This window comes from Topomyia yanbarensis, chromosome 2, assembly GCF_030247195.1.
Source record: "Topomyia yanbarensis strain Yona2022 chromosome 2, ASM3024719v1, whole genome shotgun sequence".
Classification (NCBI taxonomy): Eukaryota; Metazoa; Arthropoda; class Insecta; order Diptera; family Culicidae; genus Topomyia; species Topomyia yanbarensis.
The window spans coordinates 110,054,628-110,080,378 of record NC_080671.1 but is presented as its reverse complement, the minus strand read 5'-3'; the positions used below and the strand labels follow the sequence as shown (position 1 = coordinate 110,080,378).

Below are 25,751 nucleotides of genomic sequence, written 5' to 3'. Positions count from 1 at the left end.
GCGTAACAGCTGAGGTATGACGTAATGACTTTGCCAAAGAGAATCCGGAGAGAAATTGGACATTGCCGAGAGGAAAACATCGATGAAAATTAGGAAAAGATGATGATCAATCTGTTACACAATCAAGTGTACTGGAAATGTTCTCATTCGGTAGATGGGAAATCTCACTGGAATGTGCTAACGAGTGAAAAAAGCGTCGGAGAGGGGCTGATTCGCCTCGGAAAACTATACCTTTCTGCACACGACGAAAATTTCGAGCTTCGGAGAGCCTCACTTGCATAGAGAAGTCGGTTCTATGTGGTCATAGTGAACGCGTTTGTCCTTTCTTGTGCGTTCTTCAGTGGTACAGTGATTCTGGTGAAAATTTTTGTGATCCAACAAAATTCGTATGAAATTCACTTTTCTTCATCCTTCCGCTTAATTTTGTGTATACTACGGGAGTTTTCAACTCGAAATTATACATTTTAGCTATAAAATAATGCGACAAAATTGTCAAGGATGAAGGAAAGGGGATAGCTCAATCGATTTTTTTTCTGACCACCAACAACAGAAATAAACCAGCAGACGGTTTTAACAAAAATTTCACCCGAATGATCCGAGCAAGTGAAAGAAAAAGTGGACCATTGGACCAGCAGTGCTCGTGAAAAAACAGCTCCCCGCTGAGGAACAGAACACCCAGGAACAGATTAAAATCCGGAACGAGGACACTCGCTCTATCCCACATACCGACCGTCAGTCAGCCCTACCGCACAGACCACCAGGGGACCCCACCAGAATTTAACTTTCTTCCAACACGGTGTTAGTATCTGCAGCGTCGATCGAAGTGGAAGCGCATGCGGTCTGATCGGTTTTGCGTGCGAACAGTCAGTCAGGGAAAGCCAGTAGCGAAAACTCACCCCCACGAACTCTCGATACTCTCCACAAAAAATCATCTACCAGCGCGTGTGTGTGTGTGATCTCTTCCGATGCTGTTCTCTCTCTCATTCGTTCTCTCACGCTCTCTTCTACGAGCGCGTGGTTTAACAAATCAGTGAGCACGGGTCTGCACAGTAGGTTAGTGTATGTAGTGGTCATGGTTAAATGAGAGCAGATGCAACCGAATGCAATTTTTGCAAAGTGATGTTACTGGAACGAGACTTAGAATTTTACACGAGGTAATCAATTTAATCGAAAGCGGTGTCGTTGCAAATTCGAACGATCGTTTATGACCTGCTGGGCGTGTATGGAATCCGAGTTTCGATAAACGGAAAAACTATGGTATTATATGCGATTGTTAGAGTTAGTTTAAATTTTTAAAACTATCATTGTGGAAACAGTTCAGTTCAATTGTAAAGTAAGCTACAAAGTTCGAAATCTGAAAGAATTACTAAATAGCTAAGCCTACACAAGAGATACAGCTGTCTAAACATTGGTGTTGACCCAATTGAGGCAAGTCCGTTGGGCAAAAAATTTCTTTTGTATAAAAGTTGCGTTGGAAAAAGCGAAAAATGTTGCAATAGATAACACACTTGGAGAACCATATTCAATTGCGATTCCCTAGTCAGGTGAGGAGATGCAAAAAACGAAATATAGATTTTAGTAAAATCGTATGAATTAGATATACGCATAATAGAAGCATATGTCCAGGAAAGACGAAGAAGTACCAGAACTTGAAGATTTTGATACGGAAGTTTATTTTGCTTTTATTTTTGACTATTTAATCACATTTTCGTTTCTCTAGATTTTTACGATATTAAACTGACTAGGTTAGTTTGGGGGTTTAGTTATAAAAGGTGTGGAGCCATAGTAGGGGAGAACGAGGAGGGTTGAAATATTTTTAATATTTTATAATAAAAATCCATCCACATCCAATAATTGTACCTTGCTCATCTAGAAAGGTTATGCAATCTCGCTAAAAATCTTCAATCCAACCGAGGCCTGGAGAGCCGGACCTCATATACCATTAGACTCAGTTTGGCAAGTTTAGAAAATATCTCTTAGTGAATGTGTATGTATGTTTGTATGCTTGTATGTATGTGTGTAGACGGTAAATCAGTTTTTCAGAGTTGGCTGAACCGATTTACACAAATTTAGTCGCAAATGAAAGGTACAGCCTTCCCATCGGCTGCCGCAATATTTTTCTAACACGACTTGCGGTTCTAGAGTTACGGGTTGAAGGGTGCGGTCGTAAATTCCCATATAAACTGGTAGCACCGGTTCAAAATTATGCACAATATATTAACCTCCTTTAGGTGCGAGGGTCAAAATAACACAAGAGGTTAGAAATTTCTTGACTTTGCCTCATTCATATTACGCAACGATTCTCAATTGAAATAAAATGTTCCAGACATTTCTGATGGACAGTATACAAAAAGATACATATAAGGTGTTAGCGGGTTTTATTGACCCAGATTTCATAAGTTTTAAGAAATATTTTTTAGAAAAATCGTAATATTTTTACAGCCAAAATGTTTGTTAGAACTTCAATTTCCAACTTCTGGTATACGGATTAGTATAACCCGACTGGCCAAGAGGAGCCGGTATTGAAATGAATAATGTTTGACCTCCATAATATTGTATAAGCGAATTTTTGGTTAATCTATGAAACAGATCCTAAAATAAAACCCCAACAAAATTATATTGATAAATTTACTCTAATATTGACCCTGAAGGCTTTATAGGAGCCTTCATAAAACTGGTTAATTCATGAAACTATTCTAGAATTCTAGAATTTTTAGAAGTATCATGAACATAAAATTCGTACTTGTGCAGTTTCATATCGTCGCTGTTATGCTATCTTATGACAAACGCCATTTTGGGGTAAATTGAGTTAGCCAAGCTATGCTACTGAATTTTAAAATCTCTACAATGCGGAGTTTTCAGAATTTTGAAATTCTGGTGGACTACTGAAATATAGCGAAACATGATTATGACAAGCGCCAATTTCTCGAGTGATCAAATTGTGCTATCTTGTGACAACAAAAAAAACAGACAACTATCCTAGCTTGTTGACTTGTTATAAGCCAAAAAGCTTATAGCAAGCCAACAGATGTCTCTGATGGCATACGTAATTCCTATGCAGATCAACCATAATCATTAGCTAGGTTCTTGTCTTGGGAGCAAAACTTTTCCTACCATAGCTTTTATCTGCGAATTGTTGGCTTGTGTTTTCGAGTTTATTAACAAATTACCTTTTTTATTAACGACTTATAGTGAGTCAATCTTTTTCCTTTTTTTTATATTGTAACGACATATAATTAGCAAGGGACTGGAAGGTGAAGTATTTTTCAAATATTAGGAGCCATAGTACTCAAGGGAGAGCAAGGATTTGAAGTAAGAAAGTTTAGAAAAGCGTGGAGTAGGGTCAATGAACAAGCTTAGAGTTTCCCGGTTACTTAGCTTTTTGTCTTCTGCAGCGCAGTAGTCAGGATCTTTTGGCATTAAATGCGAATCACCTGAGTCTGCGGCATGTCCGGACAAGCGTAAAGTCAATTTAATGACCTATGCTGTCGGCTCCGACAGCTAGCTAAGTAACCGGGAAACTCTAAGCTTGTTCATTGACCCTACTCCACGCTTTTCTAAACTTTCTTACTTCAAATCCTTGCTTTCCCTTGAGTACTATGGCTCTTAATATTTGAAAAATACTTCACCTTCCAGTCCCTTGCTAATTATGTGTCGTTACAATTTAACAAATTACCTTTTGAGATTTCCGTTAGTTTTGGAAAGTAGGGTGTGGAGACTATTTTCGCCCTATTTCTATTATCGCCCTACCCATTTGAAGCCGTTAGTTAGAGCAGCGTCTGCCATCTTTGTTCAACGCATTGGCCCATATGGTAGTGCGAAAATAGAAGCATTCGATTCGAGTTTTCGTGGCGCTCAAACAGAAGTATTTCCCCATTCTCAGGACATTTTAGGTATTAAATTGGTTCGTGGGAACGAAGCAAGGATACTGATGCCAATTTCTGTACATTTCATCGACTGTAGACTGCGTAATTAATAGAATAGTGTGGCACCCTCCCTAATGGGGCGAAAATTAAGTCTTTACCCTATGCCGAAATGTAATGATGAATTATGCAAGAGAATATTTTATTCGTCTATCAATAATTGAATTGTTTGATATATATTGTCTCTAAATTGTTAATGAAACCAACTGTTATTTATTGTTTTTCCTGAATAAAACAGTCAAATTGTAAAAACTTCCAATACCATCATTTTGTAACCTGACATTGCTGCTACCGCATGGAAAAGTATAACATTGGACATAGCGATCTATAACGCATAATTTTACGAATTAGTTATGACTCTTTTTTATATGAAATCTTCTGTTCACATTTGTGACACGTCATACATGTTTTGTCATCAATACACACTTTGGACACGTATGCGAGCGATTTTAGTTTACATTTTAAGCAAATACTGTCTATATAGTCAAACGATCTTTGCATAAATCGAGAGATTTCTATAGGAAAGATAGAAGCATCGATTGCCTTCTCCAAAAAGCTTCTAACGTTTATAAATTTCAAAATATTCAATCTCAAACTCGTTTTTCTCCAAAAGCGCTAAATGGTGCTTGTCATAGGATAGCACAACAGCGACGATATACGAACGATATTTTCTCCAACATGAATTGTGTAACTTTATGGCTTTTCTTAAAAAAATAAAAATTGCAATGCATTTTATTTTGAGCCAGTAAGATCCCGTGCGCGCAACTTGCTATTGCGAGCGGAGATCTTTTTTCGCGTCGGGAAGATGTTTCTTCTTTCGTCAACTTCAGGGTTATCCATGTCTCTCTCGTTGTCGTTTACGTCCGTATCATCATCTTGATTATTGCCTTGATACTCGCGATCAGATGTTCTTCCTGGTTTCTTGCCCTTGCGGGTCACGAATGTGAACTATCCATCCTTAGTGGTAGCTTCTTCACTGGTGGTATTAGTTGTTAAGTTTGAAGTACTTGACGCAGCATTTACAGTTGTCATTATTGCCTTAACTGCAGCCACAAATTTGGCAACCGATTGTGGTTCAAGTAAAGATATTGGGGCTTTGGTGTTGGCATTTTTTTCTGCAACTGAGCTTTCCTCAGCAGTTTCTGGGCAGGGTTGTCCGTAGTGTGCCGTTTGTTCACAAAATTGGCACGTATTAGTTTGTCCTTGATATGTACAAAGAGTTCGCTGTGTAATGGTATCACCCTCTTCTGTTTTTTACTGCAGGGTAAGGTAGGAGGGATTGGGTTGGTCTACCCGCATTCTTACCACAAAGACACCATATGAAATACCTGGAAAGTAGTTTCTCCATGTGTCCTCCGTAATAGATTCCACTGCTCCGAAATACGACATGAATCTTTTTATTGCCACCTTGCAAATAAGTGGAGATAAATCGTGTAATTTAACTTCTATATTTCCATTATCCGTGTATATAGGGATCTTGATTTCAGCGTTGTCACAAACGAGCACGTGTTTTAAGTTGTTCTGCGAAATGAATCTTTTCACCTGGGCGAATTTGTTGAAGGTTATCAGCACAGCATGCCTGACGTGCTCAAGCTGTATGGAGATGACTTCCGAAAACCGAAGCTGCATTTTCACCTTCAACAGATGTTCCACATCACGAATACTTGGTCTTATGCGAAAAGACCTGAAGTCAATGGCCACTGGGTTAGGCCGAATAATCACGTTTTGTCGATGAGACTCAGTCATCTTGATAGATGACGCAAGAATAAAAATAACGGCATCCTTTGTTATTCAGACAATGCACACAAGTAACTTTTTTTTGTTCGCTTTGCACTGGCTCGGACAGAAGCAGGAGCACACTGAGTATCGTGACCGATGTGTTTGATGGTTGCAAATAGACTGTACTTTATGGCTTTCTAGAGAGTATTTTCTGAGTTCTCGTTGCAACGAATTCGAGTTTGTGACCAGAACTTGGTTCCACCCCTTGTTCGCAATCAATCACGGGTACAAAACTGTTACTCGAAAAAAGAAAATTTATTGATGACTTTCGGAATATGTCAGTGGCGCAGTCAGGGGGGTTTTGGAGGTTACCCACCCCCTCCTAAAACCAAAATTAATTGGATTGAAAAAAAATTGATTCTGACGAATTTAATTAAATATTCTACAAAATATTTTTGCAAAAATATTCTCTGATCACTACATTGAGAACCATGTTTAAAGCGTCATGAGACGAAATTCCATAGTTGTCATTTTTTTTTCAATGTAAACTAAAATAACTGTCTGAATTATTATGAGTTCATTTTTGGAAAGATGCTCCAAAATAAGGATTAGAGACAATTTTTCGAATGAGAAGCTAAGTTTGACTAGGTTGATTGTCTATGAAACATGCACTTGCTCACCGAAAACTTGCATACCGTCAACGGGGTTATTTGCAACACTTTTCGACTTCAAAGTGGCACAACTAAAAATGCTGAACCTTTAGAATAATATTCAACATATACATGCGCTAATGGGAATATGAAGAATACTAAATGGTACTTAATAAATCAAAATATCATTCAAGATGGCCAAAAATTATGCCTGTTGCAAGTACCCCGCATATGGGGTAACTTGCAATACATGAACTAATGCAGTATATTTTTGTTTACCTTTAGTACATTGACCAAATCTCGACAAACATATGATTAGGGCTCAAAAGCCAAATATCAAAATTTACTTTGATGAGAAATTCTGGAGAAACCGTTCCTGCCTAAGCACGATGCATAGTAGTCAACGATAGAGACTTTTCTCTTTAGTTTGCTATCAACGGCTGCTCTGGGCGCTTAACGGTTTGCCCGGAATTCTCATCCGAGGTTAATTTTGACAGTTGGCTTTTGAGCCCTAATCATATGTTTGTCAAGAAATGTACTACAATTTGGACGCTTAATTTAATTTAATTGGATTTAGTTTATTTTATTTCATGCCCATGTTGTTTACAAACAACAACATTTTTGAACAGCTGTAAAATTCGATTTATTCCAGGAATTCGTATGAAAGGCTAACTATTGGGGCTTTAACCTTTCATTTCAAAACTAATAGGTTGCATCAATTGAACTGAGGTTATGCTATTTAACGTGATTAGATTCCACTGGAACAGTACTGCCATCGGGAATAGTTTGAGTGAATGGCTTTACTATCTTTGTTGATTTAAAATAATATTGAAAACAGATAAATCCTATTAAGTTACACTGTCAATAACTATTTTACAATGTAATCGGAGCTATTATTAAAACTAGAGAAATCCAGTTGTGTATAGGAAGATATAAATTGAGCATTTTCTAGCACTGCTAGAGAAGCAAATTCGCGTAAAGACGACTTCCTGGTACTGCTATGTATTTAAGAAGCATTTTTATTATCTAGTTATAGGTTAAACTGTTATTTGTAACACAGCTGGCTCAAGGCATAATAGTAATAAGACAAACTACTGTTACACACAGAAAAAAATATTTTGTTATTTTAAGTTTATTTTCCTGCAAATATTTGGAGCATGAATATAAATGTAAAATTAAGTTCCACCACAAATACACACGACTTGTCGTACTTTCTTCAACGAATTTTATTGTAATTTTACACGTGGATTGAAAATTACAGTTTCTTTAAACGGAAAATCAACGCACTTCAATGTATTTTTACTCGTATACTGCTGTAAAATGAATGACATGTAATATTACACGAATGAAAGTGTAAAATTGATTTTAACGTAATTTTCAATCAAATTTTTGATTCAATCTTTGTATGTTTACATTCGTATTGATTTACATGTCGTTTAAATTTCATTATTTTTTGGTGTTCATGTTACCCCACATGGGTAGTTAACACTTAACTTAGTTAAATCGTTATCTTGCGTATGTTGGAGATGGTAAACAAACATGTATCAAACTGTAACGTTTGCTATTGTATACACGATCTGTTAGTAAGAGATACAAATGATTTGGTCTTACCATTGAAGTGGAGCAAAGCACGACATTCCAGCTTCTTTTCTATTGAAAAATCTCGAAATTCAGAATATTACCCTGTCGCGCTAAAGAAACCGAAAAGAATGACTGGTAGTATATGATTATCGTTTAAGGACATTATACATGTGAGCCACAACATAGCTCCTACGTCGCACACACCCCTGTCCCTTGCCTAACCATGTATCTGACATGAGTAAATATTAAAAAAAACGTTTTTCAATACACTAACCTTTGCCGGTGTACCACGAAACTGCTACTTGAGGAAGCTAGAACATTTTCTTATGCAATCAACCCGAGTTTTTGAAGGAATCCCATCTGTAGCTCTTATTTTGTGCGAAAATATCACCCTTCTTCACTTGTTTCTTTTCAAAACACTCTTATTTTTCTTCTTCTCATTTTCAGTGCACTTTTTCAAATGCACTTTAATCGCACACCACTGAAAAAACACCTGCAAAACTTTAATCGTTTACTAACTAAACTTCAAATTTTCTGCCAATGTGCAGATGACCGAAGGAAAATGTCCTAAAACTCTCTTTTGCGCGTTTGAATTTTCACTTAGAAATCCATTTTATCTCAATGTAAACAAGCGCGTCGGTGCCTAGCAACAAGCGTGCGTTTCTGGTTTCTACCTTAACATATGCTAACATTTGACAGCTATTGAGATATGTGAAATTTAAAAGAACGCACACTGAGATCTCGCATTTTTATACTACCACCCTCCTCTTAAGCACAGAAGCGGTTTGTTTTGCTCTCAATTCGCCGTGTAAACGGTTTGTTTTCCTCCCAATTCAAACGCAATACCAACGCAGCTGGATAAGTCTACAGTGCTAATTTGCAAACATTATTATTAGCGTTGTTGAATTCATCTGAACAGAAACATGTTGAAGTGTTGCAGGTTACCCCGTTTGGCGGTACATTTCATCATTTGCTGAAAATGTATTTTTTTAAATTGCGCAGATTTTAGACAAAAATTTAATATGGTTAATATCAAGAATATTATTTAGGAAACCAGTTGGAAGTTGATGATAAATAACGTTTACAGTTTGTCTCTAGCAGGTCATGATCGTTTTTTATGAGCATTTGGTTTTGGTTTTATTATCAACTATATAGCCTCTAAGCAGGTTTGGATTTAATAAATATTTCAATATATTTCAGGTTAGTGGCTATTAATGGTGTATATTTGAGTGCTGGATTGAATGACGTAGTAAAATTTCGTGTACTAGGTACAAGGACTCGTTGTCAAGTTGGGAGCTTGAATAATGACGAAAAGTAAAATCAATGCTCGATAAATTTTTAACGGTCAACGTCACATTCATTCGAAACTGCCAAATTTCGATGTTAAAACTTAACCCTACTAAATGAGCCGAAGTCACGCAACTGACAAAGTAAACAAACTACCGAGAATTCCATATCAACATTAGAATAGGGCTAATAAGATTTGTAAACAAACTTTTGTTTTGCTGATTTCTCTTAATTTGCTATATTTTCAACCCAGAATACATTTGAAATTGATTCTACCAAGGGTAAAGATGTTGATTCATGTGTATCTTTCATGAAATTCGACTCGACAGCGGAGTAATGAGCGAAATAAATTTGTTTATAAAAATCTCATTAGCCCTTTTGAAGAATTGATATTGAATTGTCAAACATGAACTTCATTTATCATGAGTTCATTCGTATCGTCATATTGTAGAACTCAATATGGGCCTTTTGTAAAAACCTATTGTTTTTAATAAAGAAACGCAAATAACTAATGAACGGTCGTAATAAAACAAAAAAATTGTGTTGTAAGAACAAACTTTAAAATATATCGAGAACTACTACATTTCAGAAAGTTTTTGAAAGTAATACACACATAATCCGTACAGAACTGCAAAGTTTCGTTCGAATCGACAATGGTCGTATTTTGAGGTCGGCCGGTTTCTTATGGAATCCCTCTAAAGCGGAATACAAAGAAAAATAGTAATCGATATGCTGCACAAATGGCTAGATGTTGAAAAAATGGCCGCTGTGGTTGACCTTCATACCAGTATGCCCCAGATGATGGTTTTCGACATGGAAGTGTAGGATCGAGCTACTGTTTTCGTGTTCCATCAGCATAACTTTTTTAATACTGCACTATCGAGACGAAACTTTCATCACTGACGTACGCGTTTTTTAAACAAATTGCTGACAAAAGATTCAAAATCAACTCGATGCGCTGCTACACTATTAATAAAGTGTCTCTATTCCAAATGAAGCCAACCTTAATTGTACAATCGGCCTTCAGTCCTCAATACGCACATCTTGTCGTTGATCTCCATCGTTCGAAAAATAATTGGATCAACCAATAGTGACAAAATTGAAAATATGGTAAGATTCATGTTATATAAAAATTTCCGCATAAGTGATATCGACCATTCGTGAACATTCCGTATTGAAAGATGATTGATTATTTTCTGGGTACTGGGTTAGCATCTCCGATTGTGGAACGAGTTGTTTTCTGTCCATAACATAATTGGTACTTCCAATTTTAATGATTTCGGTACAGTTATAGTTGTCTCACATTTTCTATTTCAATCCGAATTGGTGTTATGTTAATTTTAAATAAATGATAAGTTAATTAAAAATAAGTAGCCTGGGTCGAGTCATCCCTAAAATCTTTTAAGCCAACCTTCAATCCTGTTTGAACCGAAAACGCTCTTTAATTATTACTATTGCGTCATTAATCTGAATCACTGGTGTACAGGTATACCTCGATAGTACGCATATTTTGCCTCGATAGTACGTGCACATACAAACAATTTTGTTTTGTTTGATTTTCTAAACTTTAACAAAATGCGATACATTTTATAGAAGTTTTATGGGTTTCATGTTACTTCTGCATACTTATCAAGGGTTCTGTGCTACTCAGAGTAGTCCTGCAAACTCAAGCAACGTATCCCAAATTTAAGTAAACCATAAATTTTCCGAACATCAAACAAGATTACACCAACTATAAAGGTATACTTTCTAGAGCAATGATAAAACGATTTTAGCTAATTGATTTTCAAATACATATTAAGAACATAAAATGTGAGTGCTGAATTCTTTACATTTTTGAAGATACATTGTTTTGAATGGAATGAGTGATATTCGGATCAAGCACGCCTAGCGGCTACGATGGAGACTCCTATGACTTTGTGTTGCAGTAACAGTAAGTTACAGATCTGGATAAACTAAACTAAACGAGCGTTTTTACTTCATACCTCTTTTGTGAATCTTGTGCGAACGACTAACAAACATATTCAACATAATAGCGTGGTTCAAGAATTATGTTAAGACAGTTTATATAAATTTTCACTAATATGTTGCCATAATTTATATTTAAAATTTAAAATCGCCTTTGCGAATGTATTTAAATATCCGTTTTTCGACCAAAAATACAACGAATCGAAAAACAATATGTAATCCTGTTCGGAGAATTGTTAATTATATCACGCTCAAGAAATTGCCACCAAATTTATTTTTAAAGAAACTCTCGGAGATCCTACAATACTGAGAGGCATCAACAATATGTGCAATCGCGTGTGTGCGTGTTTTATAAGCAGACACTTACTATACTAAGCCCGCAAAATATGGAACACCGTGCGTTTCCTTCAAACAGGACTTCAATGGAGCTTCATGGTTGTCGGATGCTTCGGATCAGAGCTGTTAATTTTCAACAGGGGTGACATTACGCATCTCGAAACGAAAGGTTTATTTTATACAAGCTTGTATGAAAAAGTCGATTCGAATTGTTTGCATAGAAGTTGGATTCTATTTCTTCTTTACCGGGGATCAACGGCATTACTTCCCTTCCGAAGGAAGACGTGACCACAGATTTTTTTCCACTTCAGAAAAATCTCAACGACCTCCGCTGCAATTGAACCAAGGCCAACTGAAATGAGTGGCGATCACGCTTACCACTTAACAACCGGTGCCGTCCATTCGCCAAAAACAGTTGATTTAACCATAAAAAATGAAAGTGACAAATTTAAACCCATCAAAGAGTAAAACTGTGCTATAATGATAGCTTCCAGTTCGTAAGTTGCAAGATTACATCTACACGCTATAAAGGGATGTACCGCACACACAACTGTAGTAGTGACAATTCTCTTTCTATTCAAATTCACACAGTTTCCGTAAGGCGACGCAATCATTAAATTTGCAGTATGTAAATTTTTTAACGTTTCAAATTGATGCTCTTATATGACATTCCAACCACATATCACACCTGCCCTATCTACAAATGTCGCTTCTGCCCTATCTACATACAATTTTAAATATCTAACCTGGATTGGAGGACAGGATAAAAATTACAACAATTTTACTGTCCTGATTTGTATTTAATTATATTGCGTCATTCTACAGATTAGTCTGTCGTTCCACTTCCGTAATTACCGGACTGATTTCTAGAGATGATGACATTTTTATTCTTGCCAAGTTTCAGCTCTATGTCATATATATTTTTTATAAAAAGTTATGCATTATAACGAAAATACCGGCACTTATTTGTATTCAGTACCGGTATTTCAGTACCAAAAATGGGTCGGTATTGCTGGGATTTTTGGTAATGGTACTATCGATGCCACAACAGTCAGTGTAACAAATTGCGTTTTCTTCAAGTTGTCGCTCCATGTAGGCAGATAACCATTCCTTGTGAGGAGGAATTCTCACATTGAAAGTTTTAAAAGGAAACTGCATGTAAGTGCAAGGTCTCTCATCCCAAGTAACCACAGGGGGGCACAGTCTTATGGGGCTAGTTGCACGATCTACTGGGTTACTGTTTCAGAACACAGTAAACTTAACACGGCATACACAATGAAGGGATCCTTCTTTCAGAGACACATACAGTTGTTTTATGTTCAAGTGTTGTCGTGAATGCACCGGCCAACGCCATGAAGACCATTCTTCGAATATGGTTGAACTTTGATTGGATTGTCGTGACTTCCCCCTTTTGACACTTTACAACGCACCCGCAAGCCAGTATTGGCGACAAGGTTCCATAGAAGTGGTGATAGCACACCACCGTGAGGACATCCGCGCACACTCAGCTTTCTAATCCCTACTTATCTTAACGATGAACACATATATCGATTGTTAAGCATTGTGCGTATCCAGTTCGTGAAGTAAGAAGGTTCTCTATTACCTTGTGCTACTTCCAAAAGGGATTCAAGAGAAACGTCGTCAAAAGCACCTTCAATATCAAGAAAAAATCTTAATCATAATCTAATTCGCGTGAAAACCTTTCCAATTTTATAGATAACATTGTGTAACAGGGTGGTGGTAGACATTGTCCGCTGATATGCATGTTGGTAGTGGACGATTGAAAGCTTCACTGATTTTAGAAGGAAGAAGGTCACATTGATCGGTCTAAAGATCTTTGTCTCCTCATAAGTAACTGAATCACATTTGGGAATGAATTCTCCGATCAAATGCTCAAGAATCAGAAACACCTAAGGGACCATCCATAAATGACGTAACATTTTTTGAGTAATTTTTAACACCCCCCCCCCCTCCCCCATCGTAGCATTTCGTCACAAACCTGGTAATAACTTAGTTTGACGCAACTCCTCCTCCCCCCGCCTGTCCACGCAAAAAATTTAAAAAAAATAAAAAACGATGTTAGTTATTCCCCTTTAAAAAAGCTACGTAGCCTGACATGACCCCCTACCCCCTGTCGTCACACATCATCACAAAATGCAAAACTCCCCCCTCCCCCATATAAACCTACGTCATTTATGGATGATCCCTAAAAAGATCTCAGGTGTAGTCATCGGTGAGGGCTCCGTACAGCGTTGAAAGGGATCATTCACAAATGACGTGGCATTATATGGGGGATGGGGAGTTTTGCATTTTGTGATGATGTGTGATGGCAGGGAGGGGGGGGGGGTAGGGGATCATGTCAGGCTGCGTAGCTTTTTTAAAGGGGAATAACTAACATCGTTTTTATTTTTTTTTAAATTTACGAGGACAGGGGGGAAAGTTACCGTCAAGCTACGTAATTACCAGGAGATATGTACAGGTTTGTGACGAAATCCTACGATGGGGGAGGAGGGTGTTAAAAATTACTCAAAAAATGCTACGTCATTTATGGATGGTCCCTAAGTGGTACATCTTTGTCAGATGAGTATTCACCATTTGCAGTTCTAATGGAACCGACATAAAAGCCTTTCGATTTCGAAAGTAACTTGTTTATCGATTAAACTCGTTGAAACTTGAGACATTTGTGCAGAGGCTTTTCCAATCACTTCGCTCATAGGATCTAAGGGCATTTCTGTCTGCTTTGCGAGCCCACTTAAATGCCTCCAACCCACCCCTGCTTCTGCGATTTCAAGCTCTTTACCTAACTTTTTGGGTCTAACAAGTTAGATATTCCACCAAGGGTTCAAGGTTCCTCTATACGCACGCATAAATTGAAGTGAACAAACCTTTTGGTATGCTGCTACAATGAGTGAGTTTATTTTATTCACGACCTCTATGTAAAGGTCACAGTTCGTAGACTTGGGCTTACAATAGGTGACGATATCTTGCGCGACGTTAAAATGATCAAAGACGATGTACCTTCGATCTGATAACAACGGTTCGAGCTCGTTGTGTCCGGGCCATTATGCCTAGTTTTAATGCCGTCAGAGCAGAAAGGTACATCTAACACCTACCAGATTGTTCATATTTTGTGCGATTTCCTACACTATGTATATGCCTTCTGAGCTGCCCAAATTATGCGGTGGGCATTTGTATCACTACCACAGTATGATAAAACCGTTTTGAAATCATCAGAATGTTTGTTTAATGTGCGTCAAATATGCCGAACAATAAACTTATTTTCTGTTTATTTTATTATATTATAGTCTTGACTGCGCCAACACAAATATCGCGAGTTGTGAAGTCGATATCGGGATATAGTTGTCTAGAGAAATTTTACCACCGATGATTATTCCGTTGGAATGGCAGCGAAATGGATCGCGAAAATGGTCATCGGTATAGAGTGAAACAACGCCACCGAGAAGTTCTCAGCACAGCTGGCAGATAAATAGGAAAACTAGCATCAAAACAGATAAGAAGCCCGGCGAAGGTGGCTGTAAACAGATGTACATTCTTTTGGTCGACACCTCCGGATCGGTTCATGTCTCAACAGGTGACGATATTTGCAACAGACCTGAGCAGGTCAGATGTATCGCGAAGGTTAGACAGCAAGTAAGGAAAAGTAGCTATGGATAAAAACATGACGGTTAACACAAAACAAAATAAGTAAGAACACAATGCAGTACTTAACGGTTGGCTCTGATGGATGAGGTTTGCGAGATACAAGAGGTTTAGGTTTAGTCGGTTGGCTTAACAACTACTACAAATCAATTCAAATCCACCACGAGCCAGCAGGCAGCACATAGTGGTCGGAAATACCAAAAACGTTCACTAGAGGCCAAACTATCGAATATATTCACTGGGTGTCTTTGGAGGAATTGTTCGTATGAATATTCCCCACAATCTGTGAAAAATTAAATTGAGACATGGCTTACTATGATTGAACTAGAAAATTGACTAGTAGAAAGTCGGTGTCTTCGACAAAGTTTTAGAAATGCTCATAATAAACAATTTTATTGAACAACTTGAACTTGTAGGACTTAATGTTATCGATTTATAAAGCGTTTTCTAAGGCCTTCCACATTTGTTTGGAAGATGGTTTGCACGAAAAGTCACAGTGGAAAAAGATATATTAGAAAACTAAATTTAAGGGTGTTGCTATAGAAAACGATTTATAAATCGATAACTTTAAGTTCTACAAGTTCAAGTTGTTCAACAAAATTCTTCATTACGAGCATTTCTAAAACTTTGACGAAGACATCAACTTTCTACCCCGTCAATATGAAAAGTTATTTTTATTAGTTTGATCGTACTAAGCCATGCCTAATTTTTATTTTTATCAGGTTGTGGGGAATATTCTCACAAACAATTCGTCCAAAGATACCCTGTGAATATATTCGATGGTTTGACCTCTAGTTCACGTTTTTGGGGCTTCCGACCACTATGCAGCGGTGTCTTTCGATGACTCCTTCTCGATAACAAACATTTACCCAATTTGTTGAGCTGAGTCGTTTGGTTCACAAGACTAGGGTCAGGCCTCTGAAAAAATCTTCAAAATTTGTGGGTTTCTGTACGATTCTTTTAATACAGACGTTAAAAAATTATTAATTACCCTCACTTGAAACCCACGATTTACGTTGCGACAATTCGTTGCTGAAATACTTCGAGATATTTCAGCCTGCCGGATACCACTCGGAAATAAATTTCTAATCTACGCACAATATAGAAGCTGTTAAAAGGGTAGACAGTGTGCAATCCTTTTGCTCTGAGCAATGATAGCAAACATAACAGAACTAGGCTAGAACGGCCCAAACAAATAATTTTATCAATTTATCAATTTTTGTGCTCATTAAGAAGCTGAATGTGCCCATAGGTTCTTTCACCCGATGTTCCTTAAACCGTTCAATTGCGGCCAATAACGTATAAAATGGATGCAATTATTCTGATTAAATTTTTTCAATCATTTTTCACCACCCACTTCCAATCGAATTCTCTCCCACTGTGCGCTGCTACAGAATTTGCACATGATTCATATCGGTCTGCTTTAGGAAAGTTCTCGCTCTCTTCCCACTAACATAATAATCTCACAACCTTAACCGGCTCTCTCTCTTTCTCTCCCTTTCTCGTTGGGGGCCAGTTCCATTGAGGGGGAGCATAAAAATTGCCACTCTTGGAGCGAAACCACTATTTAGAACTCGCGCGCGTTATTTCACTAGTGAAGGAGTATCAACCATTCCACCAGTCCGTATTGTCGATCTATAGTCACGCGCTGGAGAGAAAGAGCGGAAACCCCAACCGCCATAGAGGCTAAATTAAGGACTTGTCGCATACGTTCGCTCGTCAGCCCAGTGGAGTTTGTGCTGTGCAGTGCTGAAGAGCAGACCTGGAATCGTGAAGGCTCTGTGAAGTTATATAGTAAAGAAAGGTGCTTATTAGGGTGCAAAAGGGGGAGGGCTGGAAAATCCAGTTGCTGGAGTGTTTTAATTATAGTGGAAAAAATTGCTGAGTGAAGCCACGGATTACGAAACTAGTTACAAATGTGTTATGTGAATTCGATAAATTTGATGAATTGAAGGGTGATTAAGGACAATGAAAAAGTGAGAAAGAAAATTCGCTGGAATGGATGGCCAGTGATTGCGAGGAATGTGTGTGTGTGTTTCGAGGTGATTTTTGAGTGTACGAGGGAGCGAGCTGTATGAAATGAGAACCTTTGACACACGTTATTGGAGAGTATCGTCGTGAAGAATTTTCGTTACTGGCAGATTGTTACATAAAAATTCAAAAGAGTAGTACCATCAAATAGCGGAAAATCGAACAGATCGGCGGAATAGTGGCTTATCACAACGTTGTGCTAGCTTTATGATCTTAGGGAAGATTTTGTTGATTTCTATTTGCAGTATCGGATGCTGGTTTCGGTAAGGAAGTGATCAGTGGGAATTGGTCGTGATAGTGGTCGCAATACAAACGGAACCAAAGATTTCACGAGTTCGGTAATACACAGCACGGGAACGGTTTTCTTCTCGCCTTGCACCTAAATTCAGGACGGATTTGCCAGCGTGAAAGGGTACCATCATGGCCGATAAAAAAGTAGCGGAACAATACTATGCCCCACCCGAGAAACTGGGCAAATGGGAAGGATTCAGCAAATTTATCTGGAACGGCGAGACCAGCCAGTGTCTTGGCCGAACTGGGTCCAGTTGGGGTAAGTACTTTTTTTACCAAACATAACAAATTTTCATCCGAAACAACTTTGGGGACACATTGTCCTTCTGGTACTGGAAATCGGCCATCTTGTTTTTCCTACCCCTCTTTCGGGGGATGCGCTCTCTTATGCTCGTACCCTCTCTCGGTGTTGCATTTAGGTTAAGGCAATCAGCTATCGAATATCCTTGAACCATACTCTCAATGCAGTTTTTCTCTCGCAGCCATCCATGCTCTGCTTGCTGTCAGAGGCTTTCGGGAAAGGACCGCATGCAAGAAATGCTGATTACATAAATTTTTCGATTTAGTTAGAATGTTATCACAGACAGGAGGTTCATCGTTTTAAATTCTAACCCTTCTACTCGATCAATGGAATGTTAATCCCATTTCTTACTTTACAATATGAGTCGATTCGGTTTTATAATTGCTTGTGCGAATGATTCGAAAATAATCTTCGTTGGAAAAAATTAAACCCCTAAACTCAGGTCACAGAAGCGGTATTTATTGCATATCGATACTCTTTTCGTTTCGAAAGAAAATATCCGAGGAATCCCTCCTGCTCTCCGAATGACAAATTCCAATCAGCATTCTTCATCGAATAATTGTCCGAACAATAGAGTTGTACAAACAAAAGAAACCAATTTTCCAGTTACATAACTCTGCGTCTGCGATGCTTTCGTGCTTTCGGCGAACCATCCGTAAAAAGCGGACACGGAAAAGCCGAAGCACTTGACAACTATGCCGAGGTATAGGGTGTATAGATGTACTTAGTTATAACGGGACTTTTGGGCCATCCCTTGTCTCGATGGGTGGCGAAGGGTGGAAAATCGGTACCATACCGACAAAAGCTACCCTGCAGTTGATTTTTTTCACCCGTTCTTTCGCTTCTGTCCACTATTTTGATGCGCTAATGGCATTAAGGCACGCTTCCATCCTCAGTAAACTGCAGTATGGCAAATTGCTCTCAGGACTAGAGCAAGCACTAGGATCCTGTCCTAGGCAATGATGGTGGGAGTGAAGAGGAGCTGAAACCCGAATGACAGGTTGAAGAAGAATGATCACGTTTCGCGGGGCGTATCGATTTTTTATCGTTTTCAACTTTTTCCAAACGACGTGTTATAAATGGTTAGTGGAGGGAAGTTTTATTCCGTTTCTTTGCTCAAATAGCTTCCTTCTTAGCTGTTCGGCATGGTGTTGCCGTACACAGTTACATAAGCAGGGCTAGCTACGATAGAAGTGCGGACGTGTGCGGTAGTTGGTAGGGGACGATTATTTTCATCCACTATACTATAAGTTTTTATGACCTAAAAAAGTTTATCGAAGTTTCATGCACGAGGAAAATTAACTGAAACAGCAGATTGCTATTCACTATATGTATATTTGATACAAACACTAAAAGATAATAATTGGTGTTACGCAATACATTTCGAGTTGAAAACAAAGCACGAAAAACAAGATGAAGTTTTCAGAATTATTAAAGAAATCATGTTATTTTTGCGAACATCTTTACTTAAGACCAAAAATCTCTATCATAGTACACTAAAACTTCCATTTAAGAACAATTTTTATGTAATATTCGATTTGCGTAACTTTTTTATATTTCTTACTAAATAAATGTATAGGATTCGCTCGATTGTTGAAAACTTTTTTACGGATTATATTCGAAATAACGAACTCTTTTTCTACAAACCAAGTTCGTAAAAAAGTTTAACCCTGTATAAGGCAGTGGCAACTATATTGCCATCTTTTTGTTTCGTTGAAAACGCATCGTCGCTGTTGTGCTATCTTATGACAAGCGCCATTTAGCACTTTTCGAGAAAAACGATTTTTAAAGCTTGAGATTGAATATCTTAAAATTTATAAATGTTAGAAGCTTTTCGGAGAAGGCATTCGATGCTTCTATCTTTTCTGAAGTAAACGCTCGATTTGTGCGAAGATCGGTTGACTATATTTACTGTTTTTGCTTAAAATGTAAACCAAAGTCGCTCACATACGTGTCATAAGTGTGTTTTGATGATAAAATATGTATGACGTGCCACAAATGTGTACAGAAGATTTCATATAAAAATGAATTATAACTGATTCGTAAAATTATGCGTTATAGATCACTATGTCCAATATCATACTTTTCCATGCGATTGCAGCAATATCAGGTTACAAAATGATGGTATTAGAACACAAAGTTTTTCCAATTTTCCTCCTTTATTCAGGAAAAACAATGAACAAAAATTGGTTTCATTGACAATTTAGAGACAATGTATATCAAACAATGTTCTTGTTAACAGGTGACTAGACGAAACAAATGTTCTTCTTGCATAATCCATCACTACATTTCGGTATACTTTCCAAAACAATTGGAAATCTCAAAAGGAAATTTGTTCAATAATCATGAATATATAAGCCAACCATTCTCAGAAAAAAACTATGGTAGGAAAAGTTTTGCTCCCGAGACAAGAACCTAGCTAATGGTTATGGTTGATCTGCATAGGAATTACCTATGACATCAGAGACATCTGTTGGCTTGCTCTAAACTTTTCGGCTTATAGCAAGCCAACAAACCTAGAATGTTGTCTCTTTTTTCTTTGTCATAAGATAGCACAACTCGATCACTCGAGAAATTGGCGCTTGTCATAATCGTGTTTCGCTATATCTCAGTAACCCAGCAGAATTTCAAAATTCTGAAAACGCGACTTTATGGAGATTTTAAAACTCATATCTAACTCAGTTCACCCCAAAATGGCGTTTGTCATAAGATAGCACAACAGCGACGGCATAAGGAGTGAGAAGTGTTCCATTCTTATGAAATCTACTTGAAAGGAGTCTGGCAACTCATCTTAGTACTTTTTATTGAGATACAGTGAAAAGTGTCAGATTGGTGAAGAGTTTTTTGAAAAAAAAATACGGCGATTTTCTTTTGGACAATAAAATTAACTCGATTTTGAAAAAAAAAATACCTCCTACACCCCCCCCCCCCCTAAATGGTTACGTAATTTATGAATAGTCCCGTACAGTGAAGACCCGTTGGTGAATTTTAGGCTGATAAAACGAGGGCATTAGTAAAATCGGGACATATATTTTTTCTGTCTTTTTTAATAAACCGAAGCTCTTAAAATATGCTTCTTTAGTCCCTAGATATAGCCTCAAAACGCTTTCTGGTTACTTAGTTTAAATTTCCCATAAGGGGGTCTAACAACGCAAATTTAAAAAAATATCTGATTTTTTGCATGTTTCGGATCTCTAAAATAAGAAAAATATGCTCTTGAAAGGATTTATTAGATATCAACTTGGTTCGCCCGCTAGAGCTCATAAACTACCATCTATCAATTTTCATATAAGGCTGACAAAATCGGGTTAAAAAGCTGACAAAATCCGGGGCTGATAAAATCGGGTACTCACTATATTATTACAATCAATAAAAAATATAATGAATGAAATAAACAAAATTATAACAAATGGAAAAAATGAATTGAAAGGAGGAAAGAATAATCAGATTAAACTGAATAAATGATTAAAATAAAAAAATTAAACCATGAAGACCCGAATTTGGCAGCTTTTTGACCCGATTTCGTCAGCATCATATGGATATTGATAGTATTTTTTTTATTCATTTCGTTTATTTGATAGGCACAAATGCGTTAGCTTGGCGGTGCCAAATTCTTTTGTTTTTACATTTTGGATATTTTAAAACTAGGAGGTTACAATGTTGAAATATTTTTTTTATAAAAGAGAAAATTTTTACAGCTCTCTTAAGCCTAGAAATAAGATTCTATATACAAGAGAGGGGGCAAAAGATTTTTTTTGTGAAAAATTTTAAAACAAGGAATTCAATAGTAATAGTTTTTTTTTAGGAAATATTTACAGTTATCTTAAAACTAACAATATAGTTTGGTACACAAAAGGAGGAACAAATATTTATGAAAAATTTCACCTGTGTTTTAAAACTAGGGATACGATTCTATTTACAAGATGGGGGACAATAGTTTTACCAAAGAGGTAAAATTACAACTATCTTAAAACTAGGAATACGGAATACAAATTTAAACTTTTTTACCGGAGACTTATGCTTGGTCAAGATATTCAGAGGGGGGCTTATTTCAAAAATCGGTGTAGAAGCAGTTGTATCAAGGACAGGGGAGAGAAGGCGTAGATGGTGACCGGGAGAGAAGAGCAAAACTTGCAACTTTCGGGCAAACGGGAGATCAGCGAAACAAATAAGCGCCTCAGTCTAGTAGGTCGGATTGGCGGATGGTATTCTTCGGACCCGCGGGGAATCCTTCAAAAGTCATCGGACCTCGAGTCGCTCTCGCTTCAGTATCCGTAGTGGTAAGGGAGACGGCGGTTACATAGTGGCAGTCTGGAGCTGATCGGTTCCACAAGGCAGGAGAAAACTTCTAAAAACGAGAAATAAAAAGAGAGGGGCTAAATTGGGATATTTATCGTTTTTATGAAAGTATAAATAAGGGACATATAGGGGAAATCACGATTTGCCAGCATATCTCGGACTGGGACATTGGGTGGTCTACCTCGGGCCCGAAGGGAATCCTTTAACTGAGACCTGGCGTCCAAATACCCGGCGTCCAAATACCCGGCGCACACCCAGACAACGTGCTCGATGTCGTGATAGCCCTCGTCACAAGCGCACAGACTACTCTCCACAAGCCCAATACGCCGCAAATGCGCATCTAAGGTGTAGTGGATGGACATAAGTCGGGACATTACACGAATAAAATCCCGACCCACATCCATCCCCCTGAACCAAGGCTTCGTTGATACCTTTGGGATAATCGAATGTAGCCATCGTCCAAGCTCCCCATTGCTCCACACGGTTTGCCAACTGTTGAGCGTCCTCTGACGAAAAATACTAAAAAATTCGTTGAAGCCGATTGGTCTTTCGTATATGTCACCATTTAGTGCCCCCACCTTTGCTAATGAGTCGGCCTTTTCATTGCCCGGGATAGAGCAATGAGAGGGGACCCAAACAAAGGTAATCTGATAAGATTTTTCAGATAACGTACACAAGGACTCCCGTATCTTCCCCAGAAAATACGGGAATTGCTTTTTAGGCTTCACCGCACGAAGAGCCTCGATAGAGCTGTTTCTTTCCGAAATGATGAAGTAGTGATCTATGGGCAGAGTGTCGATGATCCCAAGGGTGTACTGAATTGCAGCTAACTCTACGACGTAAACTGAAGCGGGATCATTGAGCTTGATTGAAACGGTGATAGAATTGTTGAAGATACTGAAGCCAGTGGACCCATCGAGATTTGATCCGTCACTGTAGAACATTTTGTCACAGTCGACTTCTCGGAATTTATTATAAAATATATTGGGGATCACTTGCGGGCGTATATGGTCCGGGATTCCACGAATCTCTTCCTTCGTGGATGTGTCGAAGAATGCAGTAAAATCTAGGAAACGAACACTGTTGGGAGTATATGAAGAAGGATTAATGCTCTGTGCCATGTAGTCGAAGTACAAGGCCATAAATCGGTTTTGAGAATTAAGCTCGACGAGCCTCTCGAAGTTTTCAATCACCAACGGGTTCAGAATGTCGCATCGGATGAGCAATCGATATGAGAGTTCCCAAAATCGATTTTTAGCGGAAGAACGCCCGCCAGTACTTCGAGACTCATCGTATGGGTCGAGTGCATGCAACCCAAGGCAATGCGCAAGCAACGATACTGGATTCTCTCCAGTTTGATGAAGTGTATGGTCGCAGCGGAGCGGAAACAGAAACACTCGTACTCCATCTCCGACAATATCGTTGTTTGGTACAGCCTGATCAGGTCTCCTGGGTGGGCACCCCACCATGTTCCAGTTATTGTTCGGAGAAAATTGATCCTTTGTTGGCATTTCTGTTTCAGATACCTAATGTGACCTCACTAGGTACCTATAGAGTCGAACCAGACCCCGACATATTTAAATGTGAAAACCTGATTGATCGTTGCACCCATTAATAGAAGCTGGAGTTGCGCCGGCTCACGCTTCCTAGAAAAAACAACCAACTCAGTTTTCTCCGTGGAGAACTCAATACCCAGCTGAAGAGCCCAAGCAGACAAATTGTCCAAGGTATTTTGTAATGGTCCTTGCAAGTCGGCAGTTTTTGGCCCTGTAACAGAGACCACCCCGTCGTCTGCAAGTTGCCTTAGCGTGCATGAATTGGCAAGACAATCGTCAATGTCATTCACGTAAAAATTGTAGAGCAGGGGACTTAGACATGAGCCCTGGGGAAGACCCATGTAGCTAAATCGCGATGTTGTTAAATCGCCATGCGAAAAGTGCATGTGCTTTTCAGACAACAGGTTTAGCAAAAAGTTATTTAAAATTGGTGAAAGACCATGCTGGTGCAGCTTCTCTGACAGAATGTTGATAGAAACTGAGTCAAAAGCCCCCTTAATATCCAAGAAGACTGAAGCCATCTGCTCTTTGTTAGCATAGGCCATTTGGATTTCTGTAGAAAGCAACGCAAGGCAATCGTTCGTCCCTTTGCCTTTGTGGAAGCCAAATTGTGTATCTGACAGTAAGCCATATGCTTCAACCCAATTATCGAGGCGAAACAAGATCATTTTCTCGAACAACTTCCGAATACAGGACAGCATTGCAATTGGCCGATACGAGTTGTGGTCGGAGGCTGGTTTACTTGGTTTTTGGATGGCGATGACCTTCACTTGCCTCCAGTCATGAGGGACAATGTTACCCTCAAGAAACTTGTTAAATAAATTCAACAAGCGCCTTTTTGCAGTATCGGGCAGATTCTTCAGCAAGTTGAATTTGATTCTGTCTAACCCTGGGGCGTTATTGTTGCATGATAAGAGAGCAAGTGAGAACTCCACCATCGAAAACGGTGTTTCGTTCGCGGTATCGTGAGGAGACGCGGCGCGGCACGTTTTCTGTACTGGGACAGAGTCCGGACAGATCTTCTTGGCGAAAGCGAATATCCAACGGTTTGAATATTCCACGTTCTCGTTGGTATTATTACGGTTACGCATACGTCGAGCCGTACCCCAAAGAGTACTCATCGCTGTTTCTCTCGTTAACCCGTCGACGAACCGGCGCCAATAACTGCGTTTTTTGGCTTTCATTAGACTCTTCATTCTACTTTCTAACGACGCGTACTGTTGATAGCTAGCGGGTAACCTGTCTTCCCGGAAGGCCTTATATGCAGTGGACTTTTCCGCGTACAGCTCTGAGCACTCTTTATCCCACCACAGGGTGGGAGACCGTCCATGGGTATTCGCGCTGGGTACTGGTTTAGTCTGAGCTTGATTCGCACTGTCGAGAATTAAGCCAGCCAAAAACCTGTACTCTTACTCCGGAGAAAGTTCTTGAGTGGATTCGATTTTAACGGATATCGCGGTCGCGTAACTCTTCCAATCAATGTTCCGTGGTCTTGAACCATTGGTAATTGAAATCACGATAGGCAAATGATCGCCACCGTGGGGATCAGGGTTCACCTTCCACTTGCAATCTAACTGTAGCGATGTCGAGCAAAGCGATAAATCCAACAACGATTGTCTTGCAATTCATTTCTCCCGTGTTTAAGATGGTCATGTTGAAATGGTCGCAAAGATCTTGGATTAATGTTGATCTATTATCATCGTGAAGACAGCCCCATACCGTACCGTGCGAATTAAAGTCTCCCAGAACTAGCCGCGGTACCGGTAAGGATTCCGTAATATTACAAAGCGTTCGGTGCCCTACCGAGGCTCTAGGAGGAATGTAGATGGAAGCAATGCAAAGGACCTTTGATTAGAACTCGACAAGCGACAATTTCAATTCCTGGTGTCGAAGGGAGGTTAATTCGGTTGAAAGAATAGCACTTTTTGATCCCCAAAAGTACTCCTCCATAGGGGTTTTCTCGATCCAGACGAATTATATTAAAGTCGTGGAAGTTGAGATTTATATCGGAAGTTAACCAAGTTTCACATAATGCGAAAGCATCACATTTTAAACTATTTAGTAAAAATTTAAAGGAATCGATTTTCGGGAGGATACTTCTGCTGTTCCACTGTAGAACAGTGATCGAATCGGTGACCTCGTTCAATGA

The 25,751-nt window shown here is 38.7% G+C and overlaps 1 protein-coding gene across 4 annotated transcripts in view; it reads left to right on the top strand.

Moving 5' to 3' along the window:
* Nucleotides 1-214: 214 nt before the first annotated feature.
* LOC131679168 (sodium/potassium-transporting ATPase subunit beta-2) overlaps nucleotides 215-25,751 on the top strand; it is a 78,915-nt gene continuing 53,378 nt past the window's right edge. Inside the window, exons 1-3 of one of the 4 annotated variants that reach the window (XM_058959804.1) lie at nucleotides 215-343; nucleotides 551-798; nucleotides 17,401-17,705. In XM_058959804.1, the coding sequence (XP_058815787.1) occupies nucleotides 17,576-17,705 (130 nt within the window). In that variant the 5' untranslated portion in view covers nucleotides 215-343; nucleotides 551-798; nucleotides 17,401-17,575. Of the gene's footprint in view, nucleotides 387-550; nucleotides 799-16,769; nucleotides 16,929-17,400; nucleotides 17,706-25,751 lie in introns of those variants that run through there. The other 3 variants (XM_058959802.1, XM_058959803.1, XM_058959805.1) reach the window with 3 other exon arrangements.